The sequence below is a fragment of the Xiphias gladius genome, chromosome 24, assembly GCF_016859285.1.
Source record: "Xiphias gladius isolate SHS-SW01 ecotype Sanya breed wild chromosome 24, ASM1685928v1, whole genome shotgun sequence".
NCBI lineage: Eukaryota > Metazoa > Chordata > Actinopteri > Istiophoriformes > Xiphiidae > Xiphias > Xiphias gladius.
In genome coordinates, this window is record NC_053423.1 from 4,820,077 (window position 1) to 4,845,382 (window position 25,306).

Below are 25,306 nucleotides of genomic sequence, written 5' to 3' on the forward strand. Positions count from 1 at the left end.
ATTATTGTTTGACTCTAATTTTCTCCTCAGTAGGAACAATACTGGGCCTTTATTGATGAAGACCTCATTTATTCCCTTTCAACTTTGCAAACCAGTGATGAGCTGAATTAAAATGGCCCAGGTTTTTTATATTTCCCTGGATGACAGGGCATGCCTGGTGCTCTGGTCCTCATCATTCAGCTGCTGAGCAGTGAGGAATCCCTGGTATGACTCATAAGGGCTCATGTGTTAACTTGTGTTTGGCCGTACAGCTCTCTATCCCTCCAAGCTCTCTGTCACTTGTGATATTGCTGATATTGGCATGGGAAAAAACGCTCAGTCAGAGTGCTGCAAACCAGACCTTCCTCCGGTGTAAATCACTCTAGCTGTTTGACTTGTCTGAAGATAACAAACATACACACATGCACGTATAGATGTGCACATACACACTTGAAAAACACAGAGACAAGCTGGGTGATTGAAGATCTGGGACTTGGACCAGGGTATTTCCTAAGGCTGGGATGGAGGAGTGGCCTGGCTTGTCATTGCTTGGCAGCTCTCTGTCCATTTGTGTCAGTCCATTTGCTGAACTTCCATCAGTACTCCTCTTTTCTACGGCTCATGACACTTTTCCAAAATGACAGAGAGGAGATCTCTGGGGAGATGAAGCTAAAATGCTTCTGCATTAGCATTTCTCTTCTTTGTTTGATTCTCAGTCTTGGCTTTCTTTCCTTCCCATCACCACCACCTCTCTGTCTCTTTTTCTCTCTCACTGTCTCTCTTTTCGGCTCCATCTGAACGAGTGCCACACTCCCACACAGTGAATGCTCTGAGCCACATATACCCTGTGACCCCACCCGGCCACTGTGCTATAAAAAGCCAGTCAGTTTTCATCCAAACCCATGGAAATCAGTAGCAGCGCCAGCCGCCACCCTTACCTAACCCTCCAGTCTACTTCCTGCCAAGGACCTGCCATTTGTGCAACTGTGCCAGCTCTACAGATTACAGAGTGTTGTGAAACTTTGCATCTATTATGATTTTATGCAATGTTGCTTTTAGTCAAGGCTATAGTCTAGATAGCTGCAAGAACAGTTTATGTAGTCATTTTTTTCTTGGAAAGTAAACAGTCAGCAGTTTTCTTGAGCAATGTTAATCTTTTGTTATTTAAAAGAATTTATCTTGAAAAAAGGTTAAAGTCATAAACCTTTCATTTCTCCTTTTCTTTTTCATAATAATGCTGATAATTAGTCAAATCTAGATGAACTGATGTCACATTGAGTATTTCCAGGAATGACTCTTTCCCTCAGAGACAGACGGGTTTTTTTCCAGTGGTGGAAGATGTACTCATATCTGTTTCCTAGGTAAAAGTAGAAATGCCAATCTGTAAAACACTTCAAGATTCAAAAGTAAAAGTACTTGTTGGGCACAATGGCCCCTTTCAGAGTGTTGTATTATGATATACAGTGGCTTCAGAAAGTATTCAGACCCCTTCACTTTTTCCAAACTTTATTGTGTCGTAGATTTCATTTTAAATGGATTAAATTGCCATTTTTGCCCATCAATCTACACTCAATAACCCATAATTACAAAGTATTTTATAGATTCTTGCAACTTTATTAGAAATCAAAAACTGAAATCTCTCATTTACAAAAGTATTTAGATCCTTTCCTGCAGTACTCCAAATCGGGGTCAGGTGCGTCCTGTTTGCTTTAATTATCCTTGAGATGTTTCTAGAACTTGACTGGAGTCCAGCTGTGACAAACTTTATTATTTGGACATAATCTACAAAGGCACACACCTTTGCATATAAGGTCTCACAATTCACACTGCATGTAAGAACAAAAACCAAGCCATGAAATCCAACGAACTCTCTGAACTCTGTAATAAAATTGTGACGAGGCACAGATCAGCGCAAGGTTATAAAACAATTTCTAATGCTTTCAGGTTTCATAGGAGCACAGTGGCCTGGATAATTGTGAAATGGAAGAAGTTTGGAACCACGAGGACACTTCCTAGAGCTGGCCAAACCGAGCAAGAAGGGCCTTGGTCAGGGGGGTTGACCAAGAGCCCAACGGTCACTCTAACAGAGCTTCAGAAGACCTCTGCAGAGATGGGAGAACCTGCTGGAAGGACCATGTCTGCCGTAAAGACTTGAGAGTGGTATCCATCTTCTCATCTATTTCTTGGCAAGAACGTGAATAAGCAAATTTAACACATATAAGTGTTGAACTAGTCCTTTAACCTTTAGGAAGCAATTTAATGTCATACCTTCAACGGAGGAAGCAAATTTTAAATAATTCTACATACTGCTGGGTGCTTTAATCTGTAACGATGCATCATATTTATAAATTGATTGTATGTTTTATGTGCAAAATCTTAATCTGCAAAGCAACTATTAATTATTGCAGTCAAATGAATGTATTCGAGTACATGTAAGTGTACAAGATATCATAAAATGGAAATGCTTTTTTTCCACTGTCTTTTTTTCTTAAATTTTTCATTAAGGGTGATATTCATAACAATTTTTTCACCTGCTTTAGTTTCAGTCAACCACAATATAATGCAGCCATGACACAGTAAGTATTGTGTGCCAGAGAGAGAGTTATATTGCAAAGAAATGTAGAAAAATCACAAACCAAAGCAGAAGTAGATGAGACAGAATGCAGCAAGGTGGGGAAACTAGAAAGGTAAAATGACAGCATCACAAAATAACTCCCGGAATTTTTGTGATGATATATAAAACAGTGTGAGTGTTGGCGCTTTCTTTAATATTCGTAGCTGCAGGAGGACAGTTATTGTTGGCCAGTCTCCCTGAGAGAAAAAACCAGGAGCTCTGGATGTTTCCGCACTGCAGCGGCCTGACTTGCCCTGTAGGTGGGACGCGCTTGAGGTTAAAATCCAGCAACTAATTAAAGTTTGCAAGGAGAAAATGGATGTTGCTCAAATGTCACCATGGGGGAGAGAATTTGGGCTGTGATGTGGGCAGTCTGCTAGAGGGTCAAGCTTTGAACGGGAGGGAAGATGGATGGAGCGGTGGTGGTGGAGGGCGTGGAGCTCATGAAATGAAGCGGTGAACCAAAGGCCTGAGTCAAGAGTGTTTATCCTTCCTTTCCTTTCATTTTGGGCATTGGTTGGCCAAAACTAAAGCAGAGGTATACACCAATTAACATAGAATAATACACAGTTGCCAATAATCACACTAATCCTAAAATATTTCCTTACATTTGTGTGAGGTAAAAACTTGCTTCCCCCATAATGAACAATGCATTTTATGTATAGCTTGGAACTTAATATGAAACAGTGCTGTACTGTAAATACATTATCTATAGAGTTAGAAGTGGATCTTCATTCTGCTGATGAGGCAATCTATTCTTTCTTAGAGCCAAGCACATGGAAGAATGTTCTCCTCTGTCCCTCTGCTGGCATGCGAACATCTCATCCAACTTTGCTAAGTATCACTTTTCAGTATAATGACAGCGTTTCTGAGCAAACTGTGTGCATTTTATATCAAAGTGGAGGGACTCCATACTGTGAAATTCAATGTTTAGACCTAGAGCACAAGATCTAGTCTTTCCTCTGTGACCATAGACAGTCAACGTAGGGTCAAGCTGCCTGCATTTGGTTACTTTCTCATTTAGTGTGTGGATAGGTTTATTCATAAAGGAGTACATTTAAAGACTTTTGTGCAAGCAACTTCAGTTAACTGTCAGAAAGATTGTCTTTTTATACGTTTTGAGGAGTACTTGCATATTACTGCATATGTTGAAAAAAGTTGAATAAAGACTTTTGTGACAACATTGAGAACTGTGCGAGCGCTGATAAATGCCTCAAGTGATGTCACTTAAGTTAGGGTGAGTTGGGCCTATGGACTACAACTACATCTAAGCTGCATTAGACACTACTCGCATTAATTACCCGAAGTTTCATCATGGGTATTGTAGGCTTCATGAAGAAAAAAGTGTGGGATAAAAAAGACAATTTTTCTGGTTCTGCAGCATCAGATTTGATCCTTTCTTTTTTGTTTTAAAACCAACATTTTGAGTCTGACAGTGTTACAGGAATACAATTCTAAATCACTAGAGTAGTCCTGTAGGTACGCAGCAAAAATCAATACGTGGTTGACTACCTTAGCATAAAGACTGGAGGCAGTGGAAGGTAGCCTGGCTCTGAAAGTATGCTTAACAAGTTCCGTAAAGCTGACTAATTGACAAATTGTACATATTTTGTCCAACTCATACAGAAAGAAAAAAACGTAAAATCAACTATGTGCACTTTTAGTGAGAATTACCTGCCGTCTTCACTGTCATCACAGAGAGGACGCCAACCTTGTGCTCATCGGCCATATTTGGCAACTCGAACCACAGCAGGAAATGCTGCATTAAAGAAGAGCTCCAACATGTAGGTCCATATAACATCACGTTGGTTTAACTGTTTTGGCTTTTAGACAAAGCCTGGCTACCGCAAGTCTTTACGCAAAGCTAGGCTAAACAGGTCACACTTCCAGCTCCAGCTTCCTTGAAGGAAAATTACAGTATATTTCAACCTGGCATATTTCCCATTAATGTGGCCATTTCAACTCACTGGATCATGCTAATTAGCAAATCTTAGCACGCTGAAAATGACCTAAACTAATCTACAGAGACTGAAATAATTCACAACTACTGAATTGATTGCAATTAAATTTTGTACAGACATTCCTTTTCATCTTGTACCACCATGAGGTTCACGTTTGCATTCAGCAACTCTGCTGTAGAGTTTTGGGGAGATTATGACTTGCAGAGAACACTGAATATCTGGGCTAGCGGCACAAGCGTCTTACAGATTTCCAAATAAGAATCATTTTTACATGAATGATTTCAAACACTTGTCTGTGAGTCTGACTGAAAGTGTAAAGAATGATGGAAAGAAGCCCCCCGCGAATGGCCATTATGGCTAACTAAATAGAGATCTAGTACATGATATAAACAGAACGCTGACTTAGTGTTTATGGCTAACATGTTAGCAAACTGTGGCCTATTTACACATCCAATAGTCTAAATGTCCCTCTCCTTTTACTCCTGTTTTTGTCTTCACCAACTGCACCTGCTAGTCTCTAACTTTGTTTGCAAGAGACAAAGTTAGTTGTCCTGCAAACAGCGGAATAGTTTGAGCTTTTTTGCTGAAAACAGCTGCATCTTGCAGCTGGAAACAAGGTTGATGAGAGAAACTGAATCAAAAGAGTGAGCTGTTTTCTGGTGGGGTCGATGAGGGTTGAAACATGTGCGCATGCAGTACCCGCTCGTGCGCACCCCACATGACAGGCACAACACAGCACAGAGAGGGCCAGTAAACATTAAAACAGGTAACTTGTTTTAATGTTGTGGCTGATCGGTGTATCTGCTCATTATGTATTGCTGAGAATGCCCTTAGAAGACTACAGGATCTTGGTAAGGAAGGGATGGGATTTCACCCTGGGGATCTCCTCTGGCACGTGTAGACACACAGAAAACAGAATTTCACACAAGGTTGAGGAATTGGTGAAGTGTTAAATACTTCTCGTCTAGAGAATTTTTACAAGTTGTGCAGGACATTATCACCTTTTCAATTGCGTTTTTGCCACAAAATGAATCTGATAGACTGAATGGGTTTTAGATACTGCAGAGCTTTTCCCACTGACTTCTCCATTCGGCCCCTTGATGCCTACATTTATTAAAGTTTGAGGAAATATTCTGTTAATCCTGCAATTCTGTAACTTGCTGAAATTGGAATCTGTTTTGTTGTTTTCTAAGGTGGAAGGGAAACCAATATGTAGTCTTCTGGGAATTACAAAATTCACTCAACTGAAAGGAAATCCCTTTTACACCTGATATCACTTGTACCCCACTAGTGTCTCCAAAGTGTGTAGTTAAAAGTACTCACCTATTTCTGCATTTCACCATCTCCAGATTTACCATTCCTCCTCTGATGATTTTGGAGTGGGCTTCATATCCTCTCTGACCTCTCTGCTCTTATTGCATTCACAGTGTGCAGTACCTTGAGTTGTTAAGTGAACACACAGTCATGCACAGCTCCCACTGAGATTGGATAAATTAGATCTGCAGGGATGGCGGGGGCCACACGCCGATCATGGTTTTGCATATGGCAAAAGGGTTTAAGCCGTAAAAGATCATCCCCATCCTGTGTTCACTTAAGCAAATGAAAATGATAATATGCACTTATGAAGGGTCCTCACAGACTCAATTAGGGGCAAAAACTTAACAACCGATAAGCAGCTGGTTATGTCACTGTTTTTCTCTAATATAAAATGATAAATACAAAAGGAGATTTAAAATATTATTAAAAATAGAAATTATGGAAATTAGCCTTTATCAACACATGGGCAGTTTTATACATGGCTTTAAACTCTAAATGGATGTTTATTACCAATGCTGAGTTACAGATGGATGTTTTGTGTGAGCATCCCCATATAGCTTTCTGTTTTTTCTTTGCTATAACTGTGAATGAGCCACTGGGGATGTGGGACTGGGTCAGGAAATACCGATGTGGAAGGCAGTGGCTCTCCTTAGGATTCCTCTGGCTTGGAGGCCCTCTCTGAATGGCCAGGTTGGAATCTTCAGGAAAGAGGAAACAGGTCGGCTAATGCACCTAGTGATCCCTCTCATCAGACGGCTGCAACCTTTCAAAGGCAAGGAGGGAGAGAAAGAGAGAGAACCAAATACCATATTTTTTCCCAGAGAGGAACTAGGGCTCAGCATTCCTGGCATTGCCACTGGCCTCCAAACAATCCATACTCTATCCTGTGTGTGCTGGGAGAGTGAATGGCCGCAGTGTGTGAGACTCACAAGCCCAGTTTGCCCAGCAAAGGGAGAGCAGCCAACATTGCCGGCGTACTCAGAGCCCTGGACCCGGCCCAGCCTCCGTCCCCCAGCCGTTAAGCCAACACTGGGACGTCTGAGACGGCACTGTTGAGCCACCGCACAGGCCAGACCACTGCTGAAAACACACTCCAGAAAATAAACAGGCAAGAAGAGCAAATATTTGATCAATCTGAGAAAGCCGAAAAAGAGGATGAATGTGCAGAGGTGGAGGAGGAGGGCGAGTAGAGGAGGGAGGCAGAGATGGCTGCAGATGAAAGAAGGTGCCATTGTATAAATTACACTTTTTAGGCTGAAATGCAAATTAAATGACTGGGTCATTAGTGCAGCAAGCAAATCTTATATGAAGTAGAATGAGATGAAATCAAGAGCGACATGAAACATAATGCAGTTGATAATGAGGCAATCAAAGAATCGACTATATGGCTACAGATGTTTTTGACCATGAAGAAAGAGTCACAGTTATGAAAAATAGTTCCAGGGAATGCCAAGAAAAAAATAAACTAAACATGTGAGATTTGACTTTAATGAGACTTACAGTAAGTAACACAAGGCTAGGTACCGAACTGACCTAAAAGTCCAGTTTTTGTAAGTTGAAAAGGGAAATTTATCCTGACCTTGGAAATAGTAGTTTGACAAAAAAAAGTCTTCACTCAAGGTCAACTTAATAGCATTTTTTTGATTCTCCATAGCTTTTAACTGCATCTCAAGGCTTTCATTTGCAAAAGGACTTTCCTCAGTGGTCATAGAGATGGCTGAGCTTTTTGCACAATGTTGTCATGACACCTGAGCTGCTGATAAAGGCCATGAGATCAGGTTGAAAGCTGCAGAAAAAGCTAGTAAGACCATGAGTTATGATTACGTTTGTTTGTTTGTTTTGGGGGTTTTTGGGGGGTCAAAATAATATTCAAGATCAAGAATGAACTTGCACACTAAACCGATGAAGGACATGAGATGTATTTGAGAGCTCCAAAAAAGGTAGTAAGTGGAGTTTAAGTTATTTTTTTTGTTTTGTTTTGTTTTTGTCAAATTACTATTTCCAATAATGAACTTACACATTCAACTAATGAAGGACATGAGATGTGGTTGGAAGCTATAAAAAAAAGTTGGTAAGTGGGAATTGAGGGATTTTTTGTTAGGTTTTTTTTGTGTGTTTGTTTTGGGGGTTGTTTTTCAAACTTCCAAAGTTTTCCGAACTTCTGAAGAGATATATTATTGATTTACCATCAATAATATATGGTACATCTCTTCAGAATTATGATGGAGGTCATTGCCCGGTGTCCCAGTGTTCACTGAATTAGTAACCTCAGCAGTGTTTGAAATCCAACTCACTCTGATGGAGAACAGACTGATCTTAGACACACCTCTGATGGTCATATTATGTTCAAACTAGATCTAATTTAAGTTCTTGAACATAAACAGGAACGGGTACAACATAGGTAAGGATGACTGAGATGATTTGCATATACTGTCAAGCTGTAAATAGGTAAATCATGTGGGACAGAAGGAAGCAATTATGACTCAGCTAATCTCACTGAGTTATTGTGTGGGCTGACGCAGAGTTGTTGTTACATCTCTTCGTATTCTCTAACCTGCTCCATCTGTGCACCCGATATGAATGCTGACTCTAACTTGTCAAATTCAGCTGGGGCTGTTGATTCTTTAAAATAAGCATGATATCTATAAAGGAGAAAAAACTCACACTGTGCATAAGAACTGAGAACACGTGATCCCACCGCGTAAGGAGAATATGAAGGGATGTTCTTCGAACATCATGATTTTTAATTTATTTTTGGTGATATTTTTGGTGCTCATTGCACTTCCCAGTGATCACCAACACTGTTTTGGTACTTTTTTTGTCTGTTCATACACGGAAGTGTCATGCTCATGTACGGAGAACAAAAAATGGGAAACTTTTCAACTGTATGTATCAATATTGCGTTGTTGTTTTTCCGCTTGCCCTAGAGAGCAGCCCAACAGGTTTTGTGAAAAATGTCACAGTTAATAGTGCATTGTGTTTGATTACATAACTGGTTGTTTACCTTATGATCAACACCAACCGGGGTCTATAGTTTCCTCTTTTTTCATTTCAGGCTATGACAGACTGTATGAATCTACTGTGACTGTGTCAGTGTATAGAGTGTCATTAATATAGTAATTAGCCTTCAGTTCATGACAATCACGAAGCTGATCCTTTTGTGACAATCAGCTGCAGCCACACAGAGGTGAATCCGAGGATTAGCTGATATGTAAACAGAAGGGTCAAGATGGGATTTACCTTTCCCCCTTGCTTATTCAGAACCCGCAGAGATTTTGATGGAAACAGGAGCAGGCCTGTCCTTCCTCACCTGGGCAGATCAGATGTCATTCCCTCTTGCTCACAGCAAGTTGAACTAAAGCCGCTGCCTTGAGGCTCATCCATCAACCTTCCCTGCCTCCTTCTCAGCACGGAGCCCTGATGCTATCGCCTGCTGAGCCGTATTTCATAAGGAAACATCAACACTGCCATTGAAATGTTGCTTCTCTTTGCGACTATTGACATACAGTGTGTAACTCTGGGAAATCCAATTAGGGGAAAAAGCACCCCAGTGCTAGCAGACAGGAGGTAGAGCATATACAGTATGTTTAAAATAATACATTTTTAGACCTGATGTTTTAAGAGAGTCTACTAATACATTTTATACCTTCTGTCTGCCATCGGGATCCAGTAAAATGCCAGATACTTACCTGGATGATTTCTTTTAGAGTTTCACAGAGAGTATATTTCACAGTAAGGAAAGTTATTAAAGGCTGGGAAACGTTTTGAAATCCCAATGATTCCAAATTAAGCAAACATCCCTCGAAAATTTCCCCAATTTTTATCCCCAGTTCCCCAGTTCCCCAGTTCAACTTGGTTGTCTTGGACCGAAACAAATCTCCTTTTTGCCCATCCTGGCTGCTGCCTGCATATCATTTGGCTCTGGATGAAATCAGCAGACAACCAGATGTGCTGAGGCTTTGAGGCTAGAGGGGGTTCGTGAGTGGAGTGGACCTCATGGGGAAGCATGGTATACCAAGTCTGCGTGGCTCATATTATTATATAACAATCTTATATAAGCTGTCTGAAGCTAACTGATAAACAAGGTCAACTATACAGTATTAGCCCAGCTGGGTGCATTGAAGCTTTGGACTGCATGGAGGCTAATCAATCATTTGAGTTTGCAGCCGTTGGTTATTCAAGTGCAGAGGTGATGTGGTCGTGATTGATACCGTCTAGTATGGCTGATTTCACTTTTGAAGCCAAAGTTAGCACCAGGCAATTAAAGCCATGAGGGATCAGCGCTCCATTCACTTTTGGTAAGAAGATCCATATGCCAAAAGCAGGGGCCAGACTTTTCCAGTTTGGCCTCTCTGTTTTCCCATGGCCTCGCAGTGGAGGAGCCTCTCGCAGCATTAAAAGGAACAAACCTCCCTCCCATCCTCCACACCCCTTGTTAACAGTCAGTGGCCCCATTTGGTACAGTGGCCATTAATATTTATGAGGGGAGAGCTACTTGCAGGGGCCCAAGGGTGACAAACAGTATGACCTTTCAGAGGGCCAGTGTTTACTGTGGCTGTCAGGAAGCTGGTCGGATAAGGGAAGAGAGAACCCCCCCCTCTCTTCCTCTAAACTAAATGAAAGCAGGCTGGTGCTTGGTCTGAGCAGATGTTGGTATGATACCGTTACTTTTAAATGACGCTCTGACATTGGCTGCAGGAGCCGCGTTGAAGCCTGCGAGCGGATATCGTCCATGTCATATAAAAAAAAACCCTGTGCCATTTCAAGACGTTGACATTTCCATTCAGCAAGTCTTTCCCAAAATGGTGTTGTGTGCTCGCACAGTGTCTCTTTTTGTTTATAGTCTACACCCTCATTGGTCTGGGACTCTCTCTTAAAAATACAGTTCATTATTTTCAGTCTGGGAGTGACTCAACAGAATTCGGTGTTCAGCCCGTCTGTGTTCCTGCCCTTATTTGTCATGAAAACACAGACCAAGGTTTTCTTTTCACCGCCTGTGATGTTGTCTGTAAATTACAGGTTAGTCACTAATTTGTTCAAATAAAGTGGTGAGAACATTGGATGCATCTAAAAAACATTTCTGTTCTGCCTGTTTCGGAAAAATAAATTCAGCTGCTGAAGGAATTATACAGTAGGTGTCTGTCTAGGAAAATTATGACTTGTTTATTGATTCATCACTGAGCTGTCTTTATGGGAAGTTTGGAGATATTTTATTTCTGTTCTTATTTTTTTTCACCAATTGACCTCAAATTTGAAAATTGAAGAGAAAAACACTGACATGGTTTCTCTGTAGTTTTATAGTTTGAGAAGAGTGACATTTCTTTCTCTTTGAAAGTAGGAGAATTGGAATCACATTTCTTGTGGCACACATATTTCACATAATGCTCTAGTATTATCAGGAAGAAGGGACCATACACTTAAAATTATTCTTAATATGCTTTAAAGGGACATTGTTCTAAGTTGACACTTTGCTCTTGACTTTGGAAACAGCAGTGGAGAAAACAGTCTTACCACAAGGTCCATTTAGTAGCTGTTCTGAAACGTTAGATTTTATTTTTTTTCTGAGAACTCCCTAAAATTTTCATCATCCATCCATCAATTAGCTAGGAGCAAATCCCAGCTGACATTGGGCGAGAGGCGGGGTACACCCTGGACAGGTCGCCGGTCTATCACAGGGTCGACATATGGAGACAAACAACCAGACACGCTCACATTCACACCTACTGGCAATTCAGAGTCGCCGGTTAACGTGTCTTTGGATTGTGGGAGTCAGAGCCGGAGTACCAGGAGCAAACCCACGCAGGCACGGGGAGAACATGCAAACTCCACACAGAGGGGCCCATCCGGCAGGTTAACACCCAGAACCTTCTTGCTGTGAGGCAACAGTGCTAACAACTGTACCACCATACCAAATTCATCTAATATTTATTCTGCTATAGCCATTAAATGTTTACGCGCATCAGTTATCTCTTGCTTTGTCAGTGGCCGGGTTCATCATTCCAGCGCTGGATTCAGATGGTATTCTCATGCATGAGGGATTCATAGGAGACTATGCATGCACTAACTAGTGGAAATATAACAGGAGAGATGAGCTGGTACATGTACATACTGCACGGATATGTGTGTGTGCACATATGTCATGTAATGATGCACTCTGGGGGAGCATTTTGAAGAGGAAAACTGGTAAAGTATAGCAAAGGTGGTTCAAGAAGAAGACGTCCAATTTTCAGTGTCTCGTCTACTTCTCAACATGTTTTTCTCATCTTATATTCTTGTTATTTTTCTGCTCCCAGTGACGGATAAATGTGTCATTTAGAAATGAACTCTAAGACTTGTATTATTAAGATATTATTTGCACTATCACCAGTAACTACAGGTGTCACCAAATCTGAATCTTAAGGACAACTGCATATGTTTTGAATGTGACATGATGTTAAAACATGTTACAGAGGTCAGTCAGTCAGACCACCTTAGGGCTTTAGAGTTATTATATGTACAAAGCTGCAGATTGAATACTTACCTTTGTATAATACCTAGGCCAGTTGATGATGATAGCAGTCTATTTCAACGTTACTGGAACATCCAAGGATGTCCACATGAAGCCAGGTAACACTGCAGACATTGGTACAATCAACAGAATGTCCTGCAGGGATGTTCAGACAACAGTAGTACAATGTCACAATGATTGTTACACAAAAATTATTATCTAAGCTGCTGTTGTTTCCAAGGCAAAGAATAAATTGTCTAAATCTACTCATGAATGCATCATACATATCATGCCCATATCAGCCCAAGTGAGCAAAAAGGGAGTGAATACATTCGCTAAATAGATTTTTTTTAGCTACTGGGTTTTTATACTTTCATATAAATGTCATGAATTTCACTCTTTTTGATAGAAATTCCCCAATAAACATGTTTTTAACTCATTTTGTGGCACAAAAAATGTAGCAAAAGCCAAGGTGGACACAGTTTTTATTGACCACTGTATGGTACAGGCATTTCAGGACAACAAATAAACATCACCATGGTGAAGCCGCTCTGAATATCCACAAATGCTACAAATAGAAATCCTATGAGGTCCTGGGACTCGCTTGCTAACGACATGATGATGGATGGAGCAATGCCACCAGGTCCAGTAAAACAGCTTTATGAGAAAAGCTTCAGCACCACTTCCTTCATTCTTCAGCTGTAAAGACTGAAATTGGTATAAATCCGATTCAATCATTCTTGAATAAAAAGAATTTTATTTGTTTTTATTATATCTCAATCTTTTATTTTTGTACATGTGGTACTTCTTTGAATCTTAATGTGGATGGTGGCAACAAAAACTAGGAAAGCATAGTTACTTTCTTTGATTTAAAATATGTCTTTTTATTTGCTGACTTCCTCTCTAATTTTCCCTAAACCCCACCTTCCATTATAAATATTTTTTTACATTCCTCCCTCAGGCATGCTCTTTAAAGTTCACTGCGTTCATTTTTGTTTAAGAAGATCCAGCAACCCATGTAGCATCTCATCTGAGAACAAATTTGTTTTTCTTTCCCAATCTCCTGAGGCAGCCAATATAGCCAGACAGGGAGCTGAGAGTTTACAATGGTGAACAGTTTGTTACACTGGAGACCACTCGTGGCTCCAAACTCATCCTGACCCTTCCCATCATCCCCCAGGTGGTATCTGTCACCACCAAAGATGACATTCCCTTAATCTAATCAGCCGACATGTAAACTGCATCCCCGAACAACATGCATACTGCGATCATCAGACACAGATTACGCTTCATGGCAGACTAACAGTGAATGGAGGGATAGAATGATAACAGGACTTTTGAGCTCCAATGTCTGTGGTGGGAGTTGAACCCACTAGGGCCCACCCACATAGACTGGAGAAGACGGGGGTGAGAAGGCCGAGATGTTGAGAACTGGTGTGCGCTCTGGAACAGTATGAACCACAGTGCTTACCGCAGTGTCAGATTTATCTATGATATTGCTCCAGGAAAAACACAAGTGTGGCTACCTCGCCTTTAATCTAAGGTGCAATACTTAGAAAACACTTCAGCTACTCTTGGAGAAACTTTCTTTGTGCAGAAAAAAGATTGTTGACATATAGCCGACATCAAGGTTTGAGGCTTTCATTGTACCACAACCACACGCCTCCAAAGCATCTGAATTAGTCCAAACTAAACAAACTCTTTGTAATATTTAATGTAAAAACAACACCAAGAGTCTAAAGGCCATGGAAGCCACTCTCTGAGTTTGTACAGTTCAAAAGCAATATAGTTGAATGCTACAGTCAGCATGCTAATATATTCCTACAATGACAATGTTAACGTTACGATGTGTATAATGATTTTAGAATTTAATAATCAGAGCTAAAAACAAGTACGCAAGCACAGCTGAGGCTATAATGTCATCAGCTTTGCTGGTACTTGGTCATAAACCAAAGTATTGGATAAACTGAAATTTTGACCTGATGATGGTGCTAAATGAAAAGTTGGGATGACTTAATTCATTTTGTGGGGAACATGACTGTCTGTACCAATTGAATGTCATGTAAATCAGACCAGACATTTAAATCTGAAATGAAAAATTCAACCTACTGGTGGCTGCTGATTATCTGGACCTAAGTGGTGGATTTACAAGTAATGTTTGGAAAATGCAGTGCAGATGACCACAGCAAAGATCTCGTTGCACCAAAGATTATTAAAATAATCATAATATGTTTTGGCAGTCCAAGATGAAGGGTATGCTCTAATCTTAAGTGACTTTTTTGTTCATAAGAGCCCTGACCATTTGTGCTTAATCAATGTTGAAATTATGAGCTTTGAATATAAACTATGTGGAGATTATGTTCCTCAGCCTAGGTTGGTAGCTACCACTGGGGACACCAAGGTAATGTCCTCAGTATTGTTTCCAGGAATTTGGTCATAAAATAAAATATTTAACAATCCACTGAATAGTAGTTGAGACACGTAATTCAAAACTACAAATGTCAACCTCATGGTGGCACTAGAGAAAATGCCAGTGAATCAGCGAAGTCATTAGGATTCATAATCTGGGAACCAGGAATATATACGCCAAATTTTGTGCCATCAAGTAACCGTTGAGATATTTCATCGGATATGTTCAAAAATATGGTTAACCTGCTTGTGGTGCTCAATGCACAGAAAAGGGATCACCATGGTTAGTAGGATTCATCTTCTGGGTACCACTGATATCTGTACTAAATGTCATGGCAATCCATCCAATAATTGTTTAGACATTTGACTAAAAAACAAAAATGTCAGCCTCATGGTTGTCAGAGTCAGGGGATCGCTAAAATCAGCAGGATTGATCCTCTGAGGACCATGACTGTCTGTATAACATTTCATGGCAAACCATCCAGTAGTTGTTGAGATATTTCCGTCTGGACCAAAGTCATGACGCAACGGACCAACAGATCAACATTGTCAGCCATAGAGCTATGCCACTAGGGTGGCTAAAAATTTAAAGGAAGGTTTCTATGAGATTAAACTTGAGCAGATTAACCTTCAAAACGTTTACAACTTGCTGTAGTTTGTTAATTAATATTACACATTTCCAGAGATGTACCTATGCTTGACTCTTGAGGTCTGGGCACCAGGCGCAGAAATCACTGTTTTGTTAAAGATAAGACAAGCTCCATCTCAGTTACAAGGCTAATACGTGTTTATTCCAGTGTAACTCTCCAGGGGTGTCCTATGTTTCCTTAAGTGTTTCTGTAGCAGTTTGGAGACAAGTCTGACAGCTAACCCAGGGAGGGAAATTTCCCTTGTTGCGTTTATTTTTCACCCCCTTAATCAGTCTGACAGACGCTTTGCTTCCAAATTAACTTTTATAAAGAAATCAGTGAGTGCTTCACTCAAGTGTTCCAGCATTTGCTTTATGGCCAAGTGCTTTCTGTCTCCAGCAGAAGCAACAGTAAGCAGGTGTGTCCCGGCTACATGCCATTTCATGCTCTACTAAATCTCAAGAAATCGTCCCCCATGCAAAAGTAATTAGGATAAAATGTCATAGCGGGAGGAATGTTGGTCTAAGTGAAGATGAAATGCTGAACTGTTTTCATTATCCAGGAAGTGAAGTGCTGGAATGCATCATTACATTTGCTGAAAAGCCAGCAGTCTCCTTTCGCCACCTGGCCTCAGCTGCCCCCTCAGAGCTCAACTCATCCAAGACAAGCAAGAGCAATCTCCCCTTTCTGATGCACAACTGGAAGGAAATGGATAATGTATAGGCTCAGGGGAATCCATTCTGGGGGGAAAATGCACAGAGCTTGCACAAATGAGTGTTTGTGTCAGGCCAGTCAGTGTCTGGGTGATGGAACACAGATAACACATTGTTGAGCTTGTGTGTGATTGAGAAGATAGTGAAAGATAGATAATGAAAAAGAGATCATTAGAGACACAGAAACTGAGACATGAGATGAGATACAGAGAATGGAGATAGAGTGTGCATTCATGATCCACATCCCCAGGATAATTTGAGTCAACTGGAACATATTAATATAGTTTGTCCTCATCTTACTTCTATGAACTTCGGGAAAAGTGTAAAGAAAGACAACTGTAACACATCTTTACATTTTTTTCATTTTTTTAATGATTTAAAAACAAATACCCCGACCCTTGATATAGAAATGTACAGTAACCTGGATGAAAAAGTTTCAAAAACAGTTCTTACATAGCAACTTCTATAAAGACATTGGTCAGTTTCAGGCACTTGTAACCACATACAGTCTTTGTATGTCATGCTACACAAGAAAGTATTTCTTTGGTCCTTTTCCCCTCCCAGTCAGGTCAGCTGGAACCACAGGCAGAACAATTAATAGCTTTCTGGTTTCGTACCAAGTATTTACATTTCAATAGAGACACAATACACAAGCCTCCATCAGACAAGAAACAGAAGTAGCAAAGTTTCTCTGTCACATAGCAACCCTTCATATTTGTCCATGCATGTCCACACTGGTTATGAAATTTCGACAGAAAAAAAAGGTATAATTATAATGGCTCGAATGAGAATTTTTTTTTTTTTACAGCAGTATTAATCAATATAACTTAGTGGAATGGTTTTGATATAAGATTTTGCAAATAAAGATACATTTATTCCTTTTTGTCCACACTGGGCCTCAAAACAAAAAGCCACACTGCTACAGAGGTACTGAGCACTCTAATAAATGCTCAGCTTACATCAATGTAATGTTAAAATGGAAAGCTCTCCAGACATCCTAAGTCACTGCTCAGCTGCAGGGCAGCCACGTTTGATAAGAGTTACTGCATGTGGCCATGGGTGACTGAACTTGTGCCACATAGTAATTGCTGAAGTTGACATCTCTGACATAGGGAGCAGGCTGGTAGTAGCAGGTGATGTTGGACAGAGCAGGGATAGCGTTCTGTTCGGCCATTACGCGCAGCGCCAGGGCGGAAATAAGTGCCAGCGTCTGTCTGCGCTCATGGCCCATCAGACACACGGTGCTCTCGTCCACCACTCGCCTCAGCGTCACCAGGTACTCATAGCGCTTGTGCTCCATGCCCGCAAAGTGATTCTGCAGATACGCCTCCAGTTTCCTCTGCTGCTCACTTATGTCAGGGAAGTCGATGAAGAAGCGCGAGCACATGTAGCGCTGCATCTGTTTCATCTGAGCCTCGGATGAGGGCTCGAAGCCACGCACCAGCAGGTGGCAGTACTTGAGCAGCCCGCCACCTCTGATCTCTTCTGGGCTGCGGGTGGCGATAGTCTTGGAGCAAAGGTGACCCAGAGCTTCCTCAAAGTCTCCATACATGCTCTCCCCCAGCACTGTAGGGTGGAAGGTCTCTGACATGGCTGTCTCCGAGCAGCGGTCAAAGAGCAGCAACGAGTCCAGAGTGATCTGGAAGGAGTCAACACTGAACTCAAACTGCCTTCTCAGGGAGTCCACAAACTTTAGTTCCACGTTCTTGCCGGTGTTGTTGGAGAGCGAGATGAGGCTCCAGCGGTCTGTCTCATTGCAAACTTTCACCAGTTTCTGCACATACGCCTCCTTCAGGGCGAGGGCTGTGATTCGCTCCCTGCACACCCCTTCAGGCAAGAAGTCCACCAGGCAGTCCAGCACCACATCTTTCACAAGCCGGAAGGTTTTGTCATCAGTTTGATTTAGGCCAAAGATCAGGTCCAGGTCTTTGTAGCCCAGGCCGTTATCCTGGTGCAGCACATGGCTGGCTGCCGAGCCGTTCAGCTTGACATCCCGTACCACCACGCCCCTCTCCTCCAGTCTAGCCCTGACCACCTGAAAGATACAGAGGCAGGAAGAAAAAACTGAGTGATGGGTATCCACAAAAAAGATAATCAGATGAGGCTGACACAGAAAACACAAGTTTGTACGTGCACAAAAGGAGCTGATCTCTCCTTCAAAATAAAAAACCTTAAAATAAAAGGAATCTGATGTGCTGTCACTTGAACATAAAGCAAATTTGCAAGTTTATTTTAGATGAAAAACCTTCACAGAGTAATAAAATATTTGCCACTACAGAATCTGAAGCATATATTGAACATCTCATTGCAGGTAAATGTAGAAGCTACATGCAGGGAAGCCAGATGAAGCCAGTGACAGAGTCCTGAAGCAGGTAGGCTTTCAGTATATTGCTAGAGGACACTTTGTCAACAAAGCAGCTTGTTAGAGGCCGCTGATCTGCCTGAGGATGACTGCACTGTACAGTACACCCCTAATGAGTTGAGTAACTGATTTAGTCGACTTACAGTATATATAATGTACAAATAACATCAGCACAACAGAGATAAGCAGTGGAAAATGACAAGTCAGTGCCCGTCTGCTGTAAGAGACTCCAAACCAACAAAGCTGTGAACTTACAGTGGCCTATATTGAGAAAATGTGATCCCTTTGCTGGTGTATAAACACTCTTTGGAAAGACGAAAGGTTTTTCAGGTTAACGGAACACAAACCATGCATGCACTGCTACAATGCTTGGGAATACTGCTGAGCTACATACAGCTGATATGTTTATGCATCCTGACTGTTGCATAACTCAAATGACACTGGGAAAACAGCTCAACAAGAAACCCAAACTACAGCTCTCCATTAGAAAACTCTCACTGAGCCACTGGGATTGGCTGTTGTCCTCCCAGCTATCGGGCTATGTAGGCTGACATCTATCAAGCCAACCAGGTAATCCTATCAGAATTTAAACTTTCTAAATGTAACCTTTAAAAAAAAATCCATCATTAATAATGGTCCACCACTTGGCAGTTACAAAAGATGTATAAGTGCTATATTTGTGATGTAAAAAAGTTGTCTTTGTTGTCTATTTTAATATTGTGACTTTCAGTTTTTTTCAGCAGTTAAGAAGCTGACTACAGCTGAGCAAAAACACAAGATTAGAGGAAGTAGAATGTGCAAGGTACTTCTTCTGTTGCAATTATTTTTCCCTCCCTTTGACTTCACCTGCTGTAATCTCTTCAGGTTCCTCATTCTTGCAGCAAACCCTGGGTAAGAGCCAAGTTTTTCCACTTCATTTCAGATAAAAGGTCCTAATGTTAAAGAAAATAGTTCAACATTTTGCAAAATCATCCTATTTGGTTTCTTCTGCGCTTACAACTCACCTTAAAACCATACACTGAATTTTGCCATTTATGTTTGTCTAGGTATTTATTAAATCATATACAATGTGTAAACAAGACATCTTTAGAGCTGTTGTTAGGCGTATTTTTGGACTTAAAACAGAGCTATGCTAGCTACTTCCCCCAGCGTCCAGTTTTTATACTAAGCTCGACTAACACATCTGATTCCATACACATACATGGAATTAGTATCTTTCTTCATATCTTGCAAGCAAATGAAGGGATCCAAAGTGTTACAAAGTTCCTTCCAAACCAAAGGTTATGATGGTACATAAGTTTATCTGTCACCTACACCCTGGAACAGACCCTAAACCCTAAAGAGACAAAAACACTTCAAGAGTATTAACAGGAAGCTATTTATATTGAACAAGGTAACTAACCCTAGGAAACTCCAAAATCAATGAGAAAAGGTCAAATGCTTTGTTGAGGGAAATTACACATGGTTTCACAGGGCACTGGACACAATGCAGAGAAGTGGAGTTTTTTTTAACAATCTAGCAAAGGGAAACCCGCAACAGTATTTGCTCTGACCTCACACTTAAACAGTTGGTCTGAGTTAACAGCCCGCCATAATCTGCCTGTCTGGGGGTCCCGAAAGGAGCGTAGGAGGAAGCACAGCTCTACCACCCCCACCATCACCATCGTTCAGCACTCATTAAACAGGCCAGTATATTTCCCACATGACGCACCAGCACCTGGTGCGCCGAATGAGGGGAGACACTTCCGCTGACGTTCGGGCAGAAAAGCCTCGTAAAAAGAGCCGCAAACACACAAGTCTGCCTGGTGCTGACAACGCCTTGGCGACGCATAACAGTCTCTCCACTTTCCTTCTCCAGTCTCAAGAGTTTCCTTGAGTATTTCATTTAAGCTGTGGCTTGAATGTGTTTTTATTATGGCAGTTTGAAATGACCCAGACATTTACCAGCCCATAGTCCCCTGGACGCCAATAAGAGCTCCGGGCAGGGAGTCAGATCATCCTTCTGCCAAGGAAATGGCGACAGCGAATGAGAAATTACGAGTCCCTGACATTCGCATCCACTCCAAAACTAACCCCGCCAGTGAGTTGTACAGTAGCTTGGCAGGCGGTGGGGGATGATGATGATGGTTTTTCCTCTGATTTGAAAAGCTTCCTTGAATTTCCTATGCATGGGAAGTCATTTCACCTGCATGCCCAGCATGATGCCATTTCTCCAATATGTGATGTATGTTTTCAAGTGAAGGACTTGTTCAGCTGCTTCCATGGTTCACAGACATTTTAATGTGCCAGACCAAACTTTATTTCATAAGATGCCATGTAAGCTAAAACGCATGAGAGTGAAAGCTATGGTAAGAACAGTCATTCTTACAAAGCCTGTAACTGTGTTACTGCATAGTGATTCGATAGTAAAATCAGGTATCTCCATTCTTGCCAGTTGCCCCTGTAACCAGCTCAAAATAAGGTAAAGCACAATATACCCTACTTACATTATAGTGTTGAACTCAGTGTTGAAATTGTATCCTTTGTCAAATGGACTTCTTAAAATAGCATTTTCGGTGTTTGAATTTAATGTAAAAAACAAAAACAAAACAAAAAACGTTTGCTATATCTCACTGTATGTTTTATCCTACAAAGTCAACTGGCCCACAGGGCAGTAGCCAACTTTTTAGAGATACTGAGATCACAAGCTCAAGTCCCCCCAAAATACACCACCATCAATTTTTTTTAAACATTCAGTTTTTTAATATTTTATTTATTCAGTTTCCAGATTTATGACAGTACATCTGTCATAAAATGCAAACAAGAAGGTCTGAATGATGTTTCGAAGGAGGATACCAAATCCTTTATGGTTACATTCATTTTTTTTGGTCTAAAAGTAGTTATATTTGGAGAACAAACATATATCCTAAAAATATTCAACAAGCAGAATTAGCCATTTTGGAATTTTAAAAAAACAGTATTAAACAAAGAGATTCCGATTTAACTTAATCCAGTTTAATAGATGCCTTTAGTGCTGTCCGTACAGCTCTCTGAGAAGCACGAAAATGTGCAAAAACGTTAACTGACGGCCAATAATTGAAAGCAAACTGCCAAATAAAAATCATTACTGCACAATCTAAACTGAACGTTCCCAGGTTACCTTCTCTAGGGACCACTGGAAGCATGTGGTGTCTTCATGTTGTTAGATCTAACAACAATAGCCTAGTGAGGAGTTAGTTTACAGTCTGGCGAGGGCCACAGTGGAGTCAGGCGACTGGTTTTCACTTACCACAGTGATACGTTGTCAAGCCTGACCCACAAGCCCAGTGTTATTACAGGCACTAATCCACTCCTCACATTCTGCTCCAAATCCAGGGCACTCACTACCGTGCAGGAAAGTGGAGTATTACTTACAGTTTAAAAAGATAAAAGCAAAAAGCACAACGGTGAGAGCTGGTACTGAGTAGAGAAAGAAGAAAAAAGGAAGACACCTATCTCAAATATGTAGCGTAGACACAACAGTTTGGTTTAAATATCACAGATGTGATGCCTGCAGAGCTGGAATGGGAGACAACTCTCTTGGTGGCCAACAAAAACACACTGGCCCCCATACCTCCACCCTGACACATGAACCCACACTACAAATTACGTAACCTATGACACATGCATCAGATATCTGTGTTTATCATCATGCGGTATGATGCCACCAGGTATGTACATAGGGCCCTGCTGAGGGCACATGTATGATGACCAATTATCCCGACTGTGTGTTGACTGTCATCGATAATGAAGTACAGAGCACAGAAATGTCAGTAACAATAAAAGTTTTCCTTCGCTGCTCCCATGGCTCACTTACAACCAGACCACAAACAGATGTTATTTCAATGTGGCCCTCAGACAAACCAGCCATTGAGAGGGGCTCCTCTGGTTCTCACTCTCTGGGAGTGTGATCCATTGGTCACCTTACCCAGCATGTCATGACAGGACAGGCGCCGAAATCCATTCTATTTGTCTCAGGTAGCCAGCTCTGTCTGGTGCGTAGGCTAAAAACAAATGACATTAAAAGGAGCAGACTTGTGGTTTTGTATGTTTTAGCCCATTTACCATGAATTATAAATATCTCACATTACTGTCAACTGTTTTCCAAAACATATCATACTGGTTTAGATTTCTCAATGTGTTTTTCCTTCCTTCTAGGCAGCCAATGGTTTCCATTCATTTCCGCATGATATGTACCGTAACAATGTGCAGAAACTTGAAACCTGCTTGACATATTCTGTGACAGAGAACATGGCATCTGCTTTTATTTTTGTCAAAACAATACTGTCACTGCCTGGTTACAGTGACAGTGCTTTATTGTATTGTTAGCATAGGCACCAGACAGAGCCGTACCTGAGACTTAGGGATTATTTTAATCACCGGTGGCTAGCGTTATCCTAAAACTGAAAAAAATGAGATGTCATATAACCTCTAAATTTGAATGGTTATTTTAAATGCAGAGAATGCACTTAATCATATCGAAAAAATTATTTTCTGCAACTTTTTGCAAACGTAGCTTCTTTTGTTTTCATAAGGCGTTAACGAGTTTTCGCACACCACTAATTCGTACTTCACCAACGGAGAACTTGTGCTCTTAAATTGAGAATGTTCAGGCAATATACTGGATGACTAAAATGTTTATCTTTGTACTTTGGGTCATGCTACATCCAACGTGCTAACATGTTATACCAACCGGCAGGACAGATACTGGAGAGAGAGAAAAGACATCGGTGCCCCTCATCAGATATTGGGTAAGCAGTGGGCTAATTTTCCAAGAGCTGGTCTTTGCAAGCTCCTTAAAAAGAACCCGGGTTCATGGAAAGAAAAATGTGTGGGATCCCCGCTGTCTACTGGATTGTGTAATGAAGGAAAGACGTTAGTGGGGACGTTCGGTGCAGATGGTAGGGCCTCCTTGATTATAGAGGACCTTGAAATGTTATGTGTGTGTAAGGGTCTTTCTTCCCCACAAGATCACCACAGAAAATATGAATCACTCAAGTGAGAACTTGGATTACAGGCAAAGACATTTAAATTATGTCAAGGAAAATTGCAACCCAGTCTATTCCCTATATGTTTCATTTCTAGTAAATATGCTCGAGCTCAGTCATTATCTCTCCCTCGTTTTCATGAGAGCTGTGAAAAGAAAGGACCTGAGGAGCAGAAGCCTTAGTGACCTAGTGGAAAACTGCAGTCATGGTGTTAGATCATCCCACACATATGTCTGTGTTAAGATTATGAGTGTTCAAATGTCTTTTTAAGTGTAATAAGCTCCGCCACAAATCTTACCACTGCTCAAATGTGTTTCACAAAAGCGGTGGAAATCCATCTGTCAACACACGAAACTGAGACATGCAAGGGAGATTTTATCTTCATTGTTAGAGCGACAAGTGAATTTTCTTTACTTTAGAAATCCGACATCCACTGAAAAGTTTCCACCGTAGTAGGTACATACATGTATTAAAAAAGTTGTTTAAGCGACAATGTGGAAAGTTCCACCGATGCAGAGACATAATTTCAGATTTTTTTGGGGGGGGCTGACTTCAATTGTTGTGGGAAATTTTCAAGAAGTGAGTGTCTGGTCCAACAAAAAAGACGTCCCTCCACCGATTTACTTATAATTTAGGTAGAAATGTGTGCAGTGTTTGGCTGTCAGAGTGGGTTTGTCTGTCTGTGTGTGTGTGTGTGTGTGTGTGTGTGTGTGTGTGTGTGTGTGTGTGTGTGTGTGTGCGCGCGTGTGTGTGTGCGTGCGTGTGTGTGGTGGAGGTGGAGGGTTACACAAAGATGAACTTCCTCAGCCTGGACAGCAGCTCTCCTAGGACTGTAGAGACAGTTTTTTCCCCTTTATCTCTATGCTATTGGCAACTTTTGGAACTGACGTGAGACACTCGTGATAGACAAGGAACCTCTCCACCGAACTCCTGCGGCAGCCTGTGTTACAAATTTGCCTGGCCCCGGGGAGAACGCTAATAGGGGATGTTTACATAACTCTTAGCTCTGATTACTGTTGTACGCGGAACCACACTCAAACCAATAGTAATTCTTGCAACAAAAAAAGTACATTTCTAGCTCATATTGATAGTTTTATTTTTGTTAATGGTCAGCACCAAATGGAGGTCATTGAGGTAGTCCACATTTTTATTGCCCTGCTCCGTTACTGGTGTCTTCGGACGGTGACGTAAGTGTAAATATTAAAAGATGAAAAGTCGGATGGACCGTGGTCTCACCTGAACGATCTGCCGGGGCTGCACGGACAGCGTGGGGAAGTTTCCGCGGCCGTGGATCGGGACGCTCTCTCCCAGGATGGAGTCCAAACGCCGCACCTGATCCCAAGACAGCACGCTGACCCGCCGACTCTGCTCCGAGGCATCACCGGAGGACATGACTACCGGGGAATGTGTTCAGGCTATGTGTTGGACGGCAGCGGTCTCCAAGAGGAGCGGGTGACGAAAACACTGGCCCTACCGGCGCGTCTCTCTCTGTCTCCTCTTCTGGGACCGCTTTCAGAAACCTCCAAAATGCAATAAAGTTATGGGAAAGTTTGGTAGAATGTCGCACATCTCCACAGCAGAAACTCGTAGCCCCGCTCTGCCGGTCTGCCTCCGCTGACTCTCTGCCCAGATCAGAGCCGCGTCTCCGGGATCACGCCGGGTTTTTACCGAGCTGGGATTGACACGAGCCTCCCTATTGGCTGGACAGAGATTTATGAACGCTTCAACGTACGCAAGACTACAATCAGCCTGCACACACTCACACACACACACACACACACACGCACACACAGTCTCACACGCACACACTTCCCATGCGTCAGATGGCA

At 41.6% G+C, this 25,306-nt stretch overlaps 1 protein-coding gene across 1 annotated transcript; it reads right to left on the reverse strand.

Annotated features, from left to right (window-relative positions):
- Positions 1 to 16,504: 16,504 nt before the first annotated feature.
- Positions 16,505 to 25,160, reverse strand: tent5bb (terminal nucleotidyltransferase 5Bb). The gene is made up of 2 exons (XM_040120918.1): positions 24,714 to 25,160; positions 16,505 to 18,144 (listed from the first exon to the last, which is right to left on the reverse strand). Exons 1-2 carry the CDS (start codon positions 24,867 to 24,869, stop codon positions 17,119 to 17,121), a joined length of 1,182 nt encoding a protein of 393 aa, XP_039976852.1. The 5' UTR covers positions 24,870 to 25,160; the 3' UTR covers positions 16,505 to 17,118.
- Between the last annotated feature and the right edge of the window lie 146 nt (positions 25,161 to 25,306).

Bases quoted from the DNA above. Each gene is read 5' to 3' on its own strand.
- tent5bb (XM_040120918.1), bottom strand. From the start codon at position 24,869: ATGTCCTCCGGTGATGCCTCGGAGCAGAGTCGGCGGGTCAGCGTGCTG. The intron at 18,145-24,713 runs GTGAGACCACGG...TGTATCTTTCAG, and splicing joins AGCCCCGGCAGATCGTTCAG to GTGGTCAGGGCTAGACTGGA.